We start from the raw sequence: 20,321 nt of genomic DNA, 5'->3' as shown, positions 1-20,321 counted from the left end.
TACTTAATTCAGGGGTGTGTTTCTGGAGTATCCCATTTATCTAAAGCTGATTAATAAAATTAAAATATATTGAAAAGTGTTAGGGCGGCACGGTGGCGCAGTGGGTAGCGCTGCTGCCTCGCAGTTGGGAGATCTGGGGACCTGGGTTCGCTTCCCGGGTCCACCCTGCATGGAGTTTGCATGTTCTCCCCATGTCTGCGTGGGTTTCCTCCGGGCGCTCCGGTTTCCTCCCACAGTCCAAAGACATGCAGGTTAGGTGGATTGGCAATTCTAAATTGGCCCTAGTGTGTGCTTGGTGTGTTTGTGTGTGTCCTGTGGTGGGTTGGCACCCTGCCCGGGATTGGTTCCTGCCTTGTGCCCTGTGTTGGCTGGGATTGGCTCCAGCAGACCCCCATGACCCTGTGTTCGGATTCAGCGGGTTGGAAAATGGATGGATGGATGGATGAAAAGTGTTATGTAAATGAATCTAACTTTTAAAGGAAGCTTTTAGAGTTTTTAGCCTTCCATGATGCTTTGAAGAAGGCAGAAGTGGGCTCTACCATTAGGTGAAAATAAAGGACGGCTGTGTTGGAATTTCACATAATGATGGCCAAGACTCTTATTTATTAGTATTTTCTACAACAATGATGCCATTGTCACATTGCTTCATTTGCTACATATCAAATTGGAGAGTATCAAGACTCATGCCGGGTTCCTGTATGTAGACTTCTTATATGTTTTTATCACTACCCCTGAACTTCTTGAAAAGAGACTTTTAAAAGATTTTAAATTGGACTTCAATGTGGAAGGTTGGCTATTTGAATTTTTAGCAGAAATGACTCAAAGGATGATTTTCAGTTATAAATATCTGGGGACAATCTTAGACTCAAAACTGCTTTTTAATGAAAATACAGAAGCCATCTGCAAAAACTATTTGAGTCTTTTTAGTGCAAGTCCCACTCTTCTGTCTTTTATGAATCTTGTACTGAATCTATCTTTATTTATCTTCTGCTAGCCTGGTTTGGAATTCCTAATGTTAGCAAAAAGAAACAAAATAAATGAAACTGTAAAATGGAACAGGGTTGCAACATTCAAATCTGACAAACCTGTTTAATAAGAAAGTATTATGGAAAGCAGAGTGTATTCTGTCAGACAGGACTCACCCACTACATTCTCAATTTCAGTTGTCGCTGTTAGGTCACAGGTTCATGGTTACAAGGATAAAAAATAACAGTTTAAATAATTAATCTCAACTGTTATTAATAATTTAAATAAGTTCAACTTTATTAAACATCCACAGGCTTAAGACAAGATGAACAGCCTTCATTTACATCAGTTATTGGCAGTAATGGTTTGGAAATGCTTGACTGGCCTGCACTGACCTCACCCACATTGGACACTTTTGGGGTAAACTGGAAAGCTGACTGCAAGCCAGGCTTATTACCTAACATTATTGACTAACCTCATTAATGTTCTTGTGGATGATTAGACGCCAGTCCCTGCTGCCCTGTTCTAAATTTTTGTGGAAAGCTTTCCTAGGAGATTGGATGCTGTTAACAGCAAAGGAGTGACAAATTCATATTACAATACAATACAATACAGTTTATTTTTGTATAGCCCAAAATCACACAGGAAGTGCCGCAATGGGCTTTAACAGGCCCTGCCTCTTGACAGCCCCCCAGCCTTGACTCTCCTAAGAAGACAAGGAAAAACTCCCAAAAAAAACCTAGTAGGGAAAAATGGAAGAAACCTTGGGAAAGGCAGTTCAAAGAGAGACCCCCTTTCCAAGTAGGTTGGGCGTGCAGTGGGTGTCAAAAGAAGGGGGTCAATACAATACAATGCAGTACACAGAACAGAACAATTTCTCAATATAGTAAGAAATAAAAAATATAAATTTTAGAAGTACAGAGCAGAATTTAACAGTAGATGATATATCCATAATAAGATTTGGATTTGTATAGAGTCCTGGAGACCTCATCCTTCAAGCTGCCTCCCCCATTTGGCCATTCCACGGCTGAAACAGTGCTGGGCCAGCCAATCCGATGAAAGGACCCCCTCTTTCCCACGATTCCCGCGATCCTCCATCTGGGATGACTTTTCCTTAGGCAGGCAAAACAACTTGGCAGGTGGGCCATGGCACCAAGTGCCACATTTGAGTACCAAAAAGAAAAACAGAATAAGTGAGGGTTAGTATACAATTATAACTGTCATGTTACTTATGTTTAAGTGCTAATGACTAACAACCAGAGATGCAGTCTGTACAGTTAATCAGCAGCTCTAGTCAGGATATGCTAAACTGAAGTAGTGAGTCTTCAGCCGGGATTAAAAGCTGAGACCGAAGGGGCATCTCTTTATAGTAGCAGGCAGACCATTCCACAGTTTAGGGCCCTGTAACTAAAAGCTCGACCTCCCATTGTTATTTTATTAATCCTTGGAATCATAAGCAGACCGGCATCTTGAGATCTTAATGTGCGCTCTGGTTTGTAAGTCATAATAAGTTCAGACAAGTAAGCCGGACCTCGACCATTTAATGCTTTATATGTTAAAAGAAGGATTTTGAAATCTGCCCTAAACTTAACCGGGAGCCAGTGTAAGGATTAAGAACTGGAGTTATGTGTTCGTATTTTCTTGTTCTTGTAATAATTCTTGCAGCCGCATTTTTGGATTAACTGGAGGCTGTATAAAGAACAGTTTGAAATCCAGTGAACACCGCATTGCAGTAGTCAATCCTACTAGAGATAAAATGCATGAATTAGTTTCTCAGAATCCTGTTTATTTAAAAAAGCGCCTTAATTTCCTAACATTTTTAAGATGGAAGAAACATGTTTTGGACAACTTTGTAATATGCGCTTTAAATGACATGCTAAAGTCAAAGATAACTCCTAGACTGCGGGCTGATTCAGTAAAGTTGACTGGGATTCCCACTGAGTTACATGACGACAAAATATTGTTGTGATCAGCGTCATTCCCTCCAACAATTAACATCTCTGTTTTATCTGTATTTAAAGACAAGTAGTTCTTATTCATCCACCCTTTAATTCACTAACACAACTAATTAAAGACAACATTGGAGAAACTTCATTTGATTTAAATGAAAGGTATAACTGGGTGTCATCTGCATACGAGTGAAAATTAACATTATGTTTCCTAATGATAGATCCCAGTGGAAGCATGTAAAGTGAAAACAGTAAAGGTCCCAGTACTGAGCCCTGCGGGACACCATATTGAACTTCTGTGTATAATGATGGAGTACTGTCAGCACATTTCTGTACATATTGGAATCGATTTGATAAGTAAGAACTAAACCAAGCGAGCACGGTGCCTGTAAGCCCAACATCATTTTCTAGCCTGTGCAGTAAAATAGAATGGTCGATAGTGTCAAATGCTGCACTTAAGTCCAACAACATAATTACAGTGGACTTTCCTTCATCAGAGGATATCAGAATGTCATTTACAACCCGTGTTAGTGCCGTTTCTGTACTATGACCAGTGCGAAAACCAGACTGGAATTTCTCAAATAAATTGTAATGCATAAGGTGTGTCTGAAGCTGATTGGCGAGTACTTTTTCTAGTATTTTAGAGAGAAACGGTAAATTTGAAATAGGCCTATAATTATTTAGTATATGTGGGTCAAGGTCTGACTTTTTAAGTAATGGTTTAATGACTGACACTTTTAGTGCATCAGGTACTGTGCCATGGAATAATGAACTATTGATAATGTTTAGGATAGGCGCTGCAAGAACATCCATTGCACTTTTTACTAGTTTTGTTGGCACTGGATCTAGGGAACAAGTAGTGGGCTTCATTTTAGAAATTAAACTTAAGACTTCCTGCTCAGTTACAGGATTAAAATTACTAAAGTGCTGAGTGCAACGTGAGACAGGGTCTGCTAAGCTAGTATTTGGTTTGTACTGTGATGCAGAGATCTGGGATCTTATATTTTTAATTTTCTCATTGAAGAAGTTAAAAAAAGTCTGTACTGCTAATGTCTGTTGGTATTTTGCACTGTTGATCTGAATTTCCATTTGTTAATTTAGCCACTGTTCTAAATAGTGCCCGAGGATTTTTATTATTGCTATCTATTAATGTAGAATAATATTCTGACCGAGCTTTAAAGAGGGCTTTTTTATATTTATTAACACTCTCTGTCCATGCAATTTGAAAGACCTGTAGCTTTGTTGTTCTCCATCTGCGTTCCAGTTTTCGACACTCTAATTTAAGAGCTCGAGTGTTTTCATTAAACCAGGGAGAGTTTCTATGTGCTTTGATCACTTTTGTTTTAAGGGGTGCCACTGTGTCCAGAGCATCTCTCAAGGTCACATTATAATGTGATGTTAGCTGATCTAAATTGTTTTCCGTGTTTACATTTGATGTTAACTGATCTAAATGGTTTTCCACAATTACACTCGACTTACTCAAAGTATCTATAAATTTTGAAGCAGAATTACAATCTAGATGTCGCACTGTCTTTGTTTTAATCTGGGAGTGTGTTGGCAAGGGCAGGACTAAATCAAATGTAATTAAGTAGTGATCGGAAATAACTTCATTTAATGGAGTAATAATTAAATTTTGAATTTCAACTTTGTAAGTTATAATTAAATCTAATGTGTGGTTATGATTATGAGTTGGACCTTTGACATTCTGACAAAATCCTACTGAATTTAACAAATAAGTAAAACATTTGCTAAAAGTGTCAGTTTCCACATCAATGTGTACATTAAAATCTCCCATCAGTACTACGTGATCATAATTTATAGCCAAGTCAGATAAAAGGTTGCTAAATTCAGACATGAACAATGTATACGGCCCTGGTGGTCTATAGACTAGCACTATAATTGTGTTGGAATTAATTATTAATGCCCATGATTTTCAGTAAACATATGATTTTGATGTTTAAATGTCCACATATTTTTGACCATCATTATTAATTATATTTGAGTCTAGTCCTGATGATTTAGCAATAGGTCTGTAAACAGACACCTTTAGTGGATTATTCTATCTCAAATAATCCATACAATTTCTGTAAAAATCCCTTTGCACACTAAACCACTTCAACCAAATGATCCCTGGAAGAATTCAGTTGAAAGTAATTAATCCATTTTGGGAATTTTGCCTGTCTTCAATCACCCTTATTCTTTACATTTGATAACTTAGGAAAGTGGTCATGACTGCATTTTTATATCAAAATTAGCAGCTTTGTTTTCATTAAACACTAAATGGTATATGACACTGTATACACAGCAAAAACACAGAATGAACAAATATATGAATTACCAAAAATATTCAAAAAATTCTTTTATCCATTCATTCTGATACAGTATGAAATCCACTCACATGCACACTTAAATAGATGTTATTGAAGGCACACAGGAACTTCTGCTTATATATTTTTTATTTTCCTTATAGACATGTTAAAACAAGTTTGCAGGATTCTGAGCCTGTGAAGATAGTGATTTGCCAATCTATACACCCACTTGGTGACCACGTATGCTTGTTGTTTTGAATTTTGCCACCCACACACATTTATAATAATAGGTTTCCCTGATAATTATTAGTTAGCATATACAACATTTTTAAGTGAATCAATGCAAGCAAATGTTGAGGTCAAATGCGAGTAGGCCATAAACACTTTCATGCATAATTCTAAACAGAAGTAAAGTAATAGCAATGAATTGTGGAAATGTTTTAACATGTACAGTTTTCATTTATTCAGTTTAAATTACTAGATAGGCAATCTAGTTTGAAATACACACGTAAACATTCTAGGTTATTTTTCTTTATTTTCTTGATTTTAATCACCATTGTGACTGTTCATTGTGTATAGACAGTAAAATAAGAAATTACTCCTAAATTTCAATTTACATAGAAACCATTTAACCAAAATTCAGTCATTTTTATTTTCCTCCTTTATATTCCAGTTGATTAAATGATTTGATGTCTGTTTGAATCCTTTTCAGGTAAGTGCAATTGATCCAATTTCTTATATATGTACTTTATATGTTGCAAAAGCATGTACTGTTGAATTTCTGTCATCATTATAATTGTAGTTTCATAATCAACTACAACTTTGGTGAAGCATTCATACAGTATATGATTTTTGACACCACTAATATTTGGCCAGTAATTGCTTCCAAACTACACTAACCCAGCTGAAAACATCTTTTGTCCTTGACATTTTTTTCATTCTAAAAGTACTTGAATTTTACCGTGCAAATCTGACATCACAGCTTCACATTTGATTTTGTTAGCTGCAATTTTTTCTATATGCAGTATGTTTTCATATGATTCACCCACAGACCTTGTAAGAGTTGGTGCCCTCTACTGTGTAATGTTGAGAAGAAATAACAACAAGAATTGGGATACCACGGGTAGCCTTGTTTAATAGACATTGCAAGGATCAATTGACAAAAAATAATCCGACTTTAATGCATATCTTCTGTAGTCTCTGGCAGTCTCTCCACAAATAATGATGACATTTTGTATATGTCGTATTTGTTAGATTTTTCTTCTTGGCAGAAGCAGAAATGGTGGGTTAAAAGTTGAGGCTAAGGGTCTTCTAAATCATTTTTTAAAAATCTAAATCATTTTTTGATGTATCTTTAAACTTGTCCTCCATAACAAGCAGGCTTAGTCTATGCACCTGACAGATGTGAAAAATACGGCCTATCGCCCACTGATGGTACTGGGTTATTTTGTGCCCTTGGCCAAGCTTATTAGTGTGCCAACCAACTGTTTGGTAACTGACCTGTTTGGATGGGTCTTATGATGTTTGCCCTAGGCACCAGCCCTGCTCTTGCCACCATCCAGCAAGGGGATGATGAATTCAACAAAGAAGAATCCATAAATGACAGCAGAGCAGAAATATCAATGATTGTAATTAGGATCTTGAGAAATAATTAAATCACAATTGTATTAGAAACAATCTCTAAGTATTTTCTTACAAGTGTTTCAATGTTTTTATTTTGTGGAAGGAATTTAAAGAGTACAAAAAAAGCACCTGGTAATATTGCTCTATGCACTGCAAATAAGAGAAAAGGCCACTAGACCTCCTAACCAACCCACTCCCCCCCCTTAAATCAACTCAATTTAATTGTTTATCAAATAAGTACATAGCAAGTCATTGACCTTATTTTCTAAAAGTAAGCAGTTTACTATGACAACCATGGAATGCTTTCTTTATCACAATTGTTTGCAAGGCCCAGCAATGGACATTTGCTCTTCTTTAGGAATGACAGAACTACTAAATTCTAAGATTTGCACTTTTGTTACTATAATCAGGAGTATGGCTTTTAAACATTAATAGATGATCTTGTGTCCAATATAGAGCCCCTCCCTATTGGACCAAAGTCTATCCTGAGAGTGTACTGTGCAGCCATGAAACCAAGCATGTGTGTTTGAACAAACAGAAATTGTTAAATATACTTCTGTGGATTTGTGTTTAAATGTTGTCAACTTGCAGAACATGATAAATAAGTTGTACTATAATTATTATATGATATTCAAATAGATGAAGTACTGTATTTTGATTCACATACTTGTAAAGTGTTGACAGGTAATTTATTGGCTGATTCATGGACTATTTACTAAAGAAAATTAAACATGAGATAATTCTTATATGGACTATTAACACATAGTTTGATATTTTAAAGCATTTGGTTTCAAGCCCTAGCTAAACAGTTAAAGAATCTTGAAGATAATTATGACTATCAAACTAAAAGCATGTGAAATTAACCAGGTTGCTGTGAGTCCTTGCAAGTTTGTAATGTTAGGCCTGTAAAATTAACAGAAAGACCTGGTAATGATAGATTATATATGCTATAAGGCAGTGGTGCCAAAGTCGAATCCCTGAGGGCCACAGTGGCTACAAATTTTTATTTCAGTGACCAGTAAATGCTGATAAATAAACAGGCTGATTTTGGTTAGTTTTAATTGACTTGCTTGGTTAAAACTCAGGCCTTTTAATAATTCCTTTTTTTATTAACTAGAAACTAAACAAAAATCAAGCCATCAGATGTCCTGCTAAGGCAGGGACCTCAAAATTCAGCCAATTACTTAATTAGAAGTCAATTCTTGCTATCAGTGAAACCGGTTGTTTAATTCGATGGGTTGTTGGTGCTTTTATTCTGCCACACCTGACATTTTCAAAACTGTTGGGTTTTAATTTTCTGAGGGCACCATCAAAATGTTTTCTGTACCACAACTGACTGATATTTCTTAGCCATTCACCTGATGTACACACAGATGACACTCAAATTGAGTTAGCATGTTGTTTAGATTGGTTTGCATATCATTCTTTGATTACTGATTAAGGAAAAATACAATTAAGAGTTCAGAGTCTTAAAAAAAAAGTCAATCAACAGTGAGGTAAAATAATTGTGTTTTTATTATCAATAGTAATTGGCTAGTTATTAACAAAGTGGCTAGAACAAAAAAAACAGCCACTGCAATCCTTCAGGATCTGAGTTTGACACCCCTGCTCCAAGGTAACATTTGATAAAACAGGTATTGCAAAGATTTACATAATTTCTTTTGTAAAAGTTATATCTTAATGTTGAACTGTGATCAGACATAATTACCATATCCTTTATATCTTTAAATAAGAAAATATGTTTCTGAGAACAGAAGCATCTTCTTTAAAATGTTTTAGCGTGTGTAGAGGCAGCTGAATTATTTGGATACATACTGATAAAGAAGGCTTATTGTCCATGTGAGGGCACTGTTGCTTTAAAACTGCAATTTGTAGGGCCAGCTTCTTCAAACTGGCCATGTTCCAGGTTAGCTTATCTCAAAACATTGTGTGTTTGGGCAGCAATTGAAGAGATTATCATTAAACAGATAAAAAAAGTCGTCAATGCATGACATTTCTTTTAATCATTGCCTTCTGTGAGGATAATCATGAAGTTTTAGAAAATAATATATCAAAGTATTACCTAAACTCTGTAAGAGTGTTTTATTTTACTTATACTGCAAGACGCAATGAACACAAGTCAGTAAATGGCCTTAAATAAATCAGGCCTTTGTCCTTCTTATACACTGAAAACTGAAAAGAATGACATTGATGAGCAGGAGCTATAGATATATAATGTATTCAGTGCTCACTAACTGGAAAAGCTTAGCAACTACATTAAACTTTTCCTTATGTGCCTCATCACGATGAAAACTATATTCACTTACAGGAGACAGCATGCACACCACCCACCCCACCATGCAACGTCTGCTGCTTCACAAATAATGACTTTCAACTACCAATATATATTTTTGTAGTTTCCTTAACGTTGCTTGTATAATCTACTTGTTAACATTACAAATCTAATCTTTAAGTTTTTTGTTAACTAACAACAAATCATTAATCAAGCTTAAAATATTTAATTGTGGTCTTTAGCCTAATTTAAATGTATTCTAATATGAGAACATCAGTTTACATAATTCCACTATACTGTCAGGATCCTTAAAGAATGATATTTTGGAACAGCAATATTTTACTGCCTTAAAGAATGATATTTTGGAACAGCAATATTTTACTGCCCTAATGCATTTTACTTACAGAATTTGGTAATAAAACTACCCAATGAGTAATAGATGGGTAGAAAGGAGGTGGGTTGGCATAATTTAGCTATACCAGTAGATTAGTCAAAATACATTTCAAAGCACCAAACTAAAATCTTGAACAGTTCAACTACACCAAACCAAAAGTGGCTTGTTTTCAAGTCACTTTTCTTTGCTTGTCCATGTCAGCATACTTACATCCATACTTATAATCCATGTTCTTGCTAGAGTTGACTAAGAGCTACTGAAGTACAAGTCCATATTTATTTGAAAAGAATGTTTTTTTTAACAGTTATTCTCAAGTCTATATATTGGTGAAGACTTGGCATCAGGTTCTAGTATGGTTTAGAGTCACAATGTTTGTGCCAGTTCATCTTGAGATCATTGTATGGTTTCGAATCTGACAATACACCTTATGACAGTCAGCTTCTGGCAATTCTGGTTTTGGCATAATTATGGTTTTGTACTTCAGTTTTGATAATAATTTCTTTGACTTTAGGAGACCAGTTGACCTTTGATCAATGAAGGGCACACATTAAGGGACTTTTATGGTCATACTGATATTTCCCTAATTTTACAACTCTCAACCATGCTAAACTGAATTTTTGAGTAAAAATGTATACATACTCTTTTAGAATCAATACAAGGTGTCCAGTTCAAGAAGATCTCACGCTGAAATCTCTAGTCCTGTCTCAGCATACAGAGTGTGAGCATGGTGATGGTTCAAATATGGAGGTTCGTTTTAAAATTTTGAAGCATTTTGTTGTCAATCAGCTGTCTGCCACCATACAGAAGAGCTTCCAGGCTGAGTTTGGTATGCTCCAAAATAACATAGAAAAAAATAAAAGTTAATCAAAGAAAGATTTCTTCTGATGAAAACAGTGTGATAAACAGATTACTTCGCTGGACAGTTGGTGGACAGTCTGGTGAAGGCATTAATTAGTAAGCTAATTGACTTTTGCAGCTCATGCTTCTTGCCATAAAATTTCTTTAAATGCTGGTGAAAATTTGCTCTTACTTGGTAATTGGTTTATCGGGGAGACAGAACGAAGGACTCAGGCAAGTCAAGGGGAGGGGGTGTGTGCTTTATGGTTAACTTTTCGTGGGCTACGGATGTGTGTGTCTTAAAAACGCACTGCTCACCGGTTCTCGAGCCTTTGACCATTAAAGTTAGACCCTTTTACCTCCCGAGGGAGTTCAGTTCAGTTCTCCTTTCAGTTGTTTACATCCCCCCACAAGCTGATAAAGCTTTGGCTATGGATGAACTGTATGATGTTATCAGTGAACTAGAGAACGCTAACTCAGAAGCAGCATTTATTGTGTTGGGAGACTTTAACAGAGCAAACATAAAGAAAGTTCTCCCTAAATACTATCAGCACATCTTTCCCCCCCACAAGAGGTGATCAAACACTGGATCATTGTTACACCTTATTCAAGGACTCCTACAAATCCCTCCCTCAACCAGCTTTTGGAAAAGCAGACCATTGCTCTATATTGCTGCTGCCTGCATATAAACAAAGACTTAAACAGGAAAAACCGGTTTACAGGGACATCTACAAATGGGACAGTGAAGCTGAGGGGGTCTTACAGGACTGCTTTGAAACAACTGATTGGCAGATGTTTGAGGATGCAGCTGATGGCAACATCAATGGCAACTCAAGGCGCGGACCTCTGCCTTTGGCTCAGGGGACTCTGGTGTATACAAAGCAGCCAGATACGACCTCCGGAGGTCCATCAAGAAGGCCAAATGGGACTACAGGGACAAAGTGGAGTCAAGCAACCACAGCTCTGACACCAAGCACCTGTGGAATGGACTGTGCTGCATCACTGACTATAAAAAGAAAAACACAGTCAGTGTTCAGCCCACTGCATGTCTTGCAGACAAGCTCAACACTTTCTATGCTCGTTTTGATGCAGCCAATAGGTGCTATATCCTCAAGGGGGCAGTGAGTCTGTCACTCTGATCCTTTAAACGTCTGACGTGAGAAGGTCCTTCAAAAAGGTCAATCCTTACAAAGCTCCGGGACAAGATGGCATCCCAGGCCGTGCCCTCAGGGCGTGTGCTGACCAGCTAGCAGGTGTGTTCACCAACATCTTCAATCTCTCCATGAGGCAGTCAGTGGTCCCCACTTCCTTCAAGGCATCCACCATCATTCCTATCCCAAAGAAACCGGTGGTCTCCTGTCTGAATGACTATCGCCCAGTTGCACTGACATCAGTCATTATGAAGTGCTTCGAGCAACTGGTCAAAGGTTACATCTGCTCCTCCCTCCCCGACATGCTGGATCCTCTCCAATTTGATTACAGAGCAAACAGGTCTACAGAGGATGCCATTGCGCTAACAATAAACACTGCCCTCACCCACCTGGAAAGAGGAAATACATATGTAAGAATGCTGTTCATAGATTACAGCTCGGGATTCAACACCATCATCCCCTCAAAACTTGTCTTGAAGCTTGACGACCTTGGGTTGGGGACGACCATCTGCAGCTGGATTTTCTCTTTTCTCACAAACAGGCCCCAGGTGGTGAGAGTCGGCAAACACACGTCTCATCACTCATTTTAAACACAGGAGTGCCGCAGGGCTGTGTGCTTAGCCCCCTCTTGTATTCCTTGTTCACCCATGACTGTGTTGCAAAACACGGCACAAACACCATCATCAAGTCTGCAGACGACACAACCATCATAGGCCTTATCACTGACAACGATGAGACGGCCTACAGAGAGGAGGTGCTGGCATTGAGTAATTGGTGTCTGGATAACAACTTGTCTCTTAACGTCAGCAAAACCAAGGAGATGATCGTGGACTATCGGAAACAGCAAGGCAGAGAACACCAGGCCATCTACATCAGCGGCGTATAAGTTAAAAGGGTTAACAGCTTCAAGTTTCTCGGAGTAAACATCACCGAGGATCTCTCGTGGATCCTTCACATAGACACCGTGGTTAAGAAAGCTCGCCAGCGGCTCTACTTCCTGAGGAGGCCGAGGAAGTTTGGCATGAATGCCAACATCACCTCAAACTTTTACAGGAGTGTGGTCGAGAGTCTGCTGACGGGCTGCATTACTGTCTGGTATGGGAGCTGCTCTGCCAGCAGCTGGAAATCACTACAGAGAGTGGTGAAGGCAGCAGAGCACATCACGGGCAAGAGTCTTCCTGCCATTGAAGACATTTACCTCCATCGGTCCTTGCGTAAGACAAGTAGCATCATAAAGGACCACAGCCATTAAGCACGCCATATGTTCTCCTTGTTACCGTCTGGCAGACGATACAGGAGTCTGGCTGCTCGGACTACAAGACTTAAGAACAGTTTTTACCACTAGGCCATTCGACTCCTCAACAGCAACACCTGAACACTTACATACACTTACATTACACCTACATTGCATTACATCTACATTGCAATACTCACACACAAACTGTACCTGCACACACTCTGAATACTGACTGGAACATGCATCTGCACTTTATGGAATATGCATCTGTACTCATAAAACATTATCTGTGCAATAACTGTCATTTGTACTTGCTGCTCATTCAACTCATATTGCTCTATAACTTCTTTTAAAACGTACATATTTTATTTTATATGGCTTATCTATTTTTAACTTGTAATTTTTTTTAATTATTTTTTTAGCTTTATTAGATCTACGCTGAGTGACTTGTTTTTCTCGTCATACACATTTCATTGTATGTTGACCCTGTGTTAACCTATATATGACAAATAAACCTAAACCTGAAACCTAATTTCCATTCTGATATTCCTCATATCCTTAATCTGCTTAAAATGTTGAAACCCTGTCTGGCTCTAAGATTAATTGGGCAACGTATCCTTCCATCCTTCCTAATTGGGCATTGACATTTTTCCTTTTGTGCAGGACATCAGCTTATTACTATTGTATTTTTAAGAGTGTCAAGGAATCAATTTTCTCATGGTCTTTTCTTCCACTGTCTTCTCATTCTTGCTTGCCAATTACCAAAATGAAGATAGTCCTTCATTTTAACTTTGTCAGTGCCATGGTCCTTCTAGTCCTTCCTAGTCAGAAGTTAGATCTCTTTCATATCCAATTCTGTGGAATGGTAAGAAACCTTACATTAAGCACTCCAATTTGACTTGTACCAAGATTTGGTGGGCATAATCTCTACTAGAAGTAGAATTATATCATTAAGCATTTACCATTTGACCAATATGGATTTGGTTAAATCATCCAACAAATAAACTAGCCAGAAACACTGTTGAATGCAACATGGTGTCCCCAAATCCTTCTGTTCTTTTTTTCACCAATGTAAAATTAACGTCTTGTCTCCTTACTTTGAGCCCCTTATTCTGATCTGCTCTCCCAATTTGACAGAATATTGAGAAACATCTTGGCACAATTTCAATTTGACACAGCCATACTCCTATCTTCCAGAATCCAGACCTTTTTTTGGCTGAAGGCACTTCTTCTTTAATCCATTGGCAGGTCAAGGCATCAAGAACAGTACCTGGTTTAAGGACCATGGTATCCCTGTTCTTGATTGGCCAGCAAACTCGCCTGACCTTAACCCCATAGAAAATCTGTGGGGTATTGTGAAGAGGAAGATGCAATACGCAAGACCAAACAATTCAGAAGAGCTGAAGGCCACTATCTGAGCAACATGGGTTCTCATAACACCTGAGCAGTGCCACAGACTGATCGACTCCATGCCATGCCGCATTGCTGCAGTAATCCAGGCCAAAGGAGCCCCAACTAAATATTGAGTGCTGTACATGCTCATACTTTTCATGTTCATACCTTTCAGTTGGACAACATTTCTAAAAATCCTTTTTATGCATTGGTCTTAATTGATATTCTAATTTTCCGAGATACTGAATTTGGGACTTTCATTAGTTGTCAGTTATAATCATCAACATTAAAAAAAATAAACATTTGAAATACATCAGTCTGTGTGTAATGAATGAATCTAATATACAAGTTTCTCTTTTTGAATGGAATTACTGAAATAAATCAACTTTGTCATGATATTCTGATTTTATGACCAGCACCTGTATATACCGGTATATTAAAAATAGCAGTGGCCCTAGCAGTTACCCCGGTGGAACACAAGTGTTAATGTCAACCAATTCTGATAAGGTTCCTTGGACCATAAATAACCCTTTGCTTTCTGTGTCTTAGCCAATTTTGCATCCATCTACACACTACACCTTAAACTCCCAATTATTTTAGTTTGATGACCAACTTCTCATGTGCCCCATTATCAAATGTTTTCTGAAAGTCAAGATAAATAATATCATTTGCTCCACTTTGATCATATCCTTTTATTACTTCCTCGTAGAATTCCAGTGGAATTGCATAGTTTAGGGTTTAGTTTAGCTCAGAGAAAGAATTTTTTTAGGTGTGGTGTAATGATATGATGATTTATGAAAGCACAGTATGAAAGGTCTCTTAATTTTGTAATTTAACTCATGGCACCAATTAAGGAATGAAGTAGTGAAAAACTTATTCAATTAACACAGCTTATTTATCCTTTTGTCCATCCATCCATCCATTATCCAACCCATTATATCCTAACTACAGGGTCACGGGGGTCTGCTGGAGCCAATCCCAGCCAACATAGGGCCAAGGCAGGAAACAAACCCCGGGCAGGACGCCAGCGCACCACAGGGTGCACACACCCACACACCAAGCATACACTAGGGACAATTTAGAATTGCCAATTCACCTAACCTGCATGTCTTTGGACTGTGGGACGAAACCGGAGTACCCGGAAGAAACACACGCAGACACAGGGAGAACATGCAAACTCCACGCAGGGAGGACACGGGAAGCGAACCCGGGTCTCCTAACTGCGAGGCAGCAGCGCTACCCACTGCACCACCGTGCCACCCCCCTTTTGAAAACAACATTAAAAAAATAATGCTTTTCAAATGTGCGCCACCAATAACAATACATTTTTGTAAATGAGATTGCAAATTGTTTAAAATATTCCAGTTTCCAATTGACAGTTCAATTAACCAAAAAAAACCCGCTGTTATTGTAAAAATATATACACAATTTGTACATTATACGATTGTTTAAAATATTCCAGTTTCCAATTGACAGTTCAATTAACCAAAAAAAACACTGTTATTGTAAAAATATATACACAATGTGTACATTATACGGGTGATAGGATAAATTTTGTTGAATTCAGTGAACTGTCCAGGTTGAAATGTTTAACTCTACTGACTAACAACGATATAATACTGCTGCAATGGTCTTTAACAGGCCCTGCCTTTTGATAGTCCCCTGGCCTTGACTCTCTAAGAAGATAAGGAAAACCTCCCCAAAACAAAAACCCTTGTACAGAAAAAAAGGAAGAAACCTTGGGAAAGGTAGTTCAAAGAGAGACCCCTTTCTAGGTAGGTTGGGCATGCAGTGGGTGTCAAAAAAGGAGGTAAATACAATACAGTACATTACAATACAAAGAACAGAACACAAGTAATCCTCAATACAATATAATAGTGTAATAGAAATATTACAAGTAAAGAGCAGAACATAACAGTAGATTATATTGCATAATACGATTTGGATTTGTTCAGAGTCCTGGAGACTTTGGCCATCAAGCTGCCTCCCCCTATTGGCCATTCCACAGCTGAGTCAGCACCTGGCCAGCCAATCTGATGAAAGGACCCCTCTACCCAATGTTTCCTGCAATCCTCCATCAGAGACTACTTTACCTTAGGCCTGCAGAACCACTTCGCAGTAGGGCAGTGGCACCAAGTACCACTTTTGAGTACCAAGAAGAGAAACATAATAGGTGAGGATTTGTAACAAATTATAACCATCATTGTAGCTTCGTTTTTCCAAAGTTACCAAAGTTCAGCAGCTCAACTCAAAAAATGGGATTCAACAAAAGCCTGACGCGTAGAAATGATTCCACAGACAAAATATTTTCGTTTTTAAAAGTTTAGATAAGTTTCAAAATAAAACAGTTCACACAAAAAAGAAAATTAAGATAGCAAAAAAAAGGAAAATTCTTATTAAGAAAAGTTCTGTTCAAAGCTTAAATCTTGTTACATCTCAAATGTTACTATTTGCTTAACATTTCTGAACCATTTCAAAACGTTTCTGAACCATTTCAAGACGTTCAGAAAACTGTATGCTTATCCCATTTCTAAGTCGAAAATGGGTCTTTCAAGTCCCTGCTTACTGGGACCTGTTCTAAACAAAACTAAATCTATTACCACACTGCTTCTCAGTTATAGTAAGAAGGTTCTATCTCTTACTAACTTATGGGGGAAAAGACTATACCATTGTCTATGACTATGGAAGAAATTATATTTTATTCAAATTAAGCAAACATTAATATGAGTTTAACTCAAAACTTTAACTTTCTAAGATTGGTTCTTACATTTCCGGCCCCTAACTGGCTATGCCGGAGCAGATACAATTATTATACTTTACTTCAATATGAGCCAGTTACTTTACTTTAACATTAATTATTGTTTTCAAATCCTTAGCAATAACACTGCAAACAAACATTTTAAAAATTTCATATTTCAAACATTGGCTGTTTCTTGAAGCAAGCACAGTTTATTCACGGGTCTGTCCAGTGTGCTGTTTTTGGTCTGCACACAAACTCTTCTGACTGCACTTTTGGCATCTGGCACTGTCTTGATGACTCGACTCATTACCCAGGAATTGTGAGGTGTAGCTTTATCTACAATTAAAACAACGTCCCCTGGTTCAAAATTTCTTCTTGGTGCAAGCCATTTTTGACGTTCTTGAAGTATTGGCAAATACTCTTTTGTCCATCTTTTCCAAAACAAATCAGCCATGTATTTAATTTTTAATTTAATCTTCTTGGGTATGGTTCATTTTCTGAAACGAGTTCAGGTGGCATTTCAGGTTGTGTCTTCATTAATAATAAGTAATTGGGTGTGAGTGGTTCGAAATCATTTGGGTCATCTGATGTCTTTGTAAGGGGTCTGATATTGATTATTGATTCCACTTTACACATCATTGTATGAAGATTTTCATCATCAAGTGTTTGTTGGTTTAGTGTTGAATTTAAGATCTTTCTTATGCTTCTGATTTGTCTTTCCTACACTCCACCTTGATGAGAGGCTGATGGTGGATTGAAAATCCATTTGACTTCTTCCTGCATCATAGCGTTACCGATTTCCAAGTTTTAAGTAGCTTCTCGTAGCTCTCTTTCTGCTCCAACGAAATTTGTTCCATTGTCTGAGCACATGATTTTAACTTGTCCTCTTCTACTCGTAAATCAGAGTATGGCTTGGATACAGGAATCAGTGTCTAAGCTATGTGCAATCTCTATGTGCACAGCTCTGGTTGTTAAACACGTGAAGATTACTCTGTACCTCTTGACTAGACTTTGTCCTCTTTTGACTAGAAAGGGGCCAAAATAATCGACTCCAACATTAGTGAACAGTGGTTGGTTGGGTGCTAGGTGGTCTTCTGGCAAATCTGCCATTTTTTGCTCACCTGCTTTCGCATTGTATCTTCTGTACGTTGTGCACTTTGAAATTATTTTTCTGATAGCTGAGTTTGCTTGAGGTATCCAGTATTTCTGGAGTAACTGTGTGAGCACATAGTTGCGCCCACAATGTCCGATTTGTTTATGAATGTGCTGCAATGTAAGAGAAGCAACATGTGAATGCTTGCGAAGAATTGCAGGATGTTTAGCTTCTTCGGGCATTGCAGCTTTGCAGAGTCTTCCTCCAACTCTCAGTATTCCATCTTGTATGATCGGGCCAAGGTCCACCTCCTTGGCTAGGTATGATTCGTGACTGCTCTAAGATTTCTGAGTAGTTGATTCCTATTAAAAGATCCACTTCAGAGTCCATACGAGATAGACGTACCTCTTTAAGATATGCCCACTTATCGATATCTTCTTGTAGTGGAATACTTTCTCTGTTCACTGGAATGGAGACCAGTGAAAAGACCTTTGGTAAATCAATATATTCAACATCATTGAGACCACAGACTTGTAAATCTGATAAAACAGAACATTGGGTTAGCATCTTTGAATCATTATCATAATTACTCATAGTTTTGAGGAATACTTGTGTTCTTCTCCCTTGAAGGCTTAATTGTCTCTGGAGCCTTTCAGTGCAAATTGTTACTGTACTGCAGAGGTCTATAAAGGCATATGTTTCTACATACCTTTCACTTTTCTTAGATTTTACCTTAACAGGAACTTCTTGCAGTGCGCATTCTTCACTGGCCCCAGTAAAGGTACAAGTTCCAGTCTCTGTCTCCTTTTCAGTAGGTATTGCCACATTGGCTGTAGCTTTAGATGTTGCTCCACTGTCTTTTTTGATATGCCGGATGTCTGGGTGCTGAAAAGAACATGTCTGACATTTAATTCTTTCTTTACAGTTCTTACCAAGGTGCCACTGTTTGAGACAGCGAAAACATAAACCTTTAGATTTTAAAAAGTCAATTCTTTCTTTATGTGTCAGTTCTTTGATTTTATTCCATTCAGCAAGAGTATGCTGGCCATTGCAGAATACACAAGGCTTTTTAAATACACGTGTATCATTAACAGTCTTTTTGACAAAGATTTCTTGAGTCCCCTTTTTGGTAGTATCAGATATACTTGTAGTGTAGATACCTCCTGATCTCTGTCCATACTTAGGCCTAACTTTGTCTGTCTTTTCCTTTATCTCTGTACTGCCATAAATAGGATGCATAAACATCTTAGCCTGTTTATGTAAAAAGATAGTGAAATCGCTAATGTCAATCTCTCTATCCTCTTCTTCTTCAATTTCATAAGCTACATTTCTCCACATATTTTGTAGCATACATGGGAGCTTTGAGAGTATAGTACGGTACGTTTCATTGATAGTAAATGCAGCTTGATTTCTTGTTTTAGTCATAGAGTCCATACAGTTATCAAGAAAGGTTGCATAGTCTCTCAAGGTCTGTCCATCATCTTGTTTTATTTGAGGCCACTTCAATGCTTTACTTATGTATGCATCTACTACAAATGCTTGGTTGCCATAGTAACTTTCAAGCTGCTTTCTAGCTTTTTCATAACCTTGATCTGGTGGCAGTCGTGCACAACCATTAATCATTTCTTGAGCTGTACATCTTGTATATTGAATCAAGTAATCTAATTTATCTTGTGGGTCTGCTAATACGTTACTACAGCATGATCGACGGCTCTGATGAATTTTGCATAAGTCACTGGGTCACCTGAAAATAAAGGGACCTGTCTGTGTGATACTTCACCATGCGGTGCAGGAGGTGGTGGATCAGTAGCTTTCTTTTCTTGGGTTAACGATTTAGCCATTTCAGTGATTGCATTCTGACATTCGGCTTGATTTTTTTGACATTCAGCTTGATTCTTCTGATATTCGACTTGATTCCGCACTAGTACATCTAGTATATCATTTCTGGAGCTCTGAGTGTCAGTTTTTGCACTAGTCGTGGATCGTTCCTGTCTTTCCACTTTAACTTTAAGTTCATGTAGCATTTGTAGGATACTATCAAGTGTCGACTGTTCAACCAACACTGCTGAAGAAGGTGATGATGCGGCAGCGGTTTTCTGAGCAATAGAGTCACATTTAATATCAAGAGCGCGCTTTAACTGAGGAGACGACTTTCGTGTTTTTGACTTTGTGAGATCCTGTTCTTGCAATTGCATCTGTTCGAATTGATTAACTAGCTGTTCGTCAGATGTATGTGTTAACAGACTATTTGTATCCTTCAGCCATGCTGCTGTAGCGTCAATAAATTTGTTCCATTTCTTAGAGCTTTCAGCGAATGTCGTTTTCTGTTTCTTAATCGCACCTTCTTTTCTTAATGCT

General features: G+C 37.9%; 1 protein-coding gene across 4 annotated transcripts in view; it reads right to left on the bottom strand.

Moving 5' to 3' along the window:
• LOC114658054 (uncharacterized) overlaps nucleotides 1-20,321 on the bottom strand; it is a 107,281-nt gene that overhangs the window by 25,979 nt on the left and 60,981 nt on the right. Inside the window, exon 3 of one of the 4 annotated variants that reach the window (XM_028810076.2) lies at nucleotides 17,881-18,848. The exons of the other annotated variants lie outside the window; for them this stretch is intronic. Within the exon in view, the coding sequence (XP_028665909.1) occupies nucleotides 18,189-18,848 (660 nt within the window). The 3' untranslated portion in view covers nucleotides 17,881-18,188. Of the gene's footprint in view, nucleotides 1-17,880; nucleotides 18,849-20,321 lie in introns of those variants that run through there. 4 annotated transcript variants of the gene reach the window in all.

Source organism: Erpetoichthys calabaricus, chromosome 9 (genome assembly GCF_900747795.2).
Source record: "Erpetoichthys calabaricus chromosome 9, fErpCal1.3, whole genome shotgun sequence".
NCBI classification, from domain to species: Eukaryota; Metazoa; Chordata; class Cladistia; order Polypteriformes; family Polypteridae; genus Erpetoichthys; species Erpetoichthys calabaricus.
Note: the sequence above shows the minus strand (reverse complement) of the source record. Positions and strands in the feature narration are given on the sequence as shown.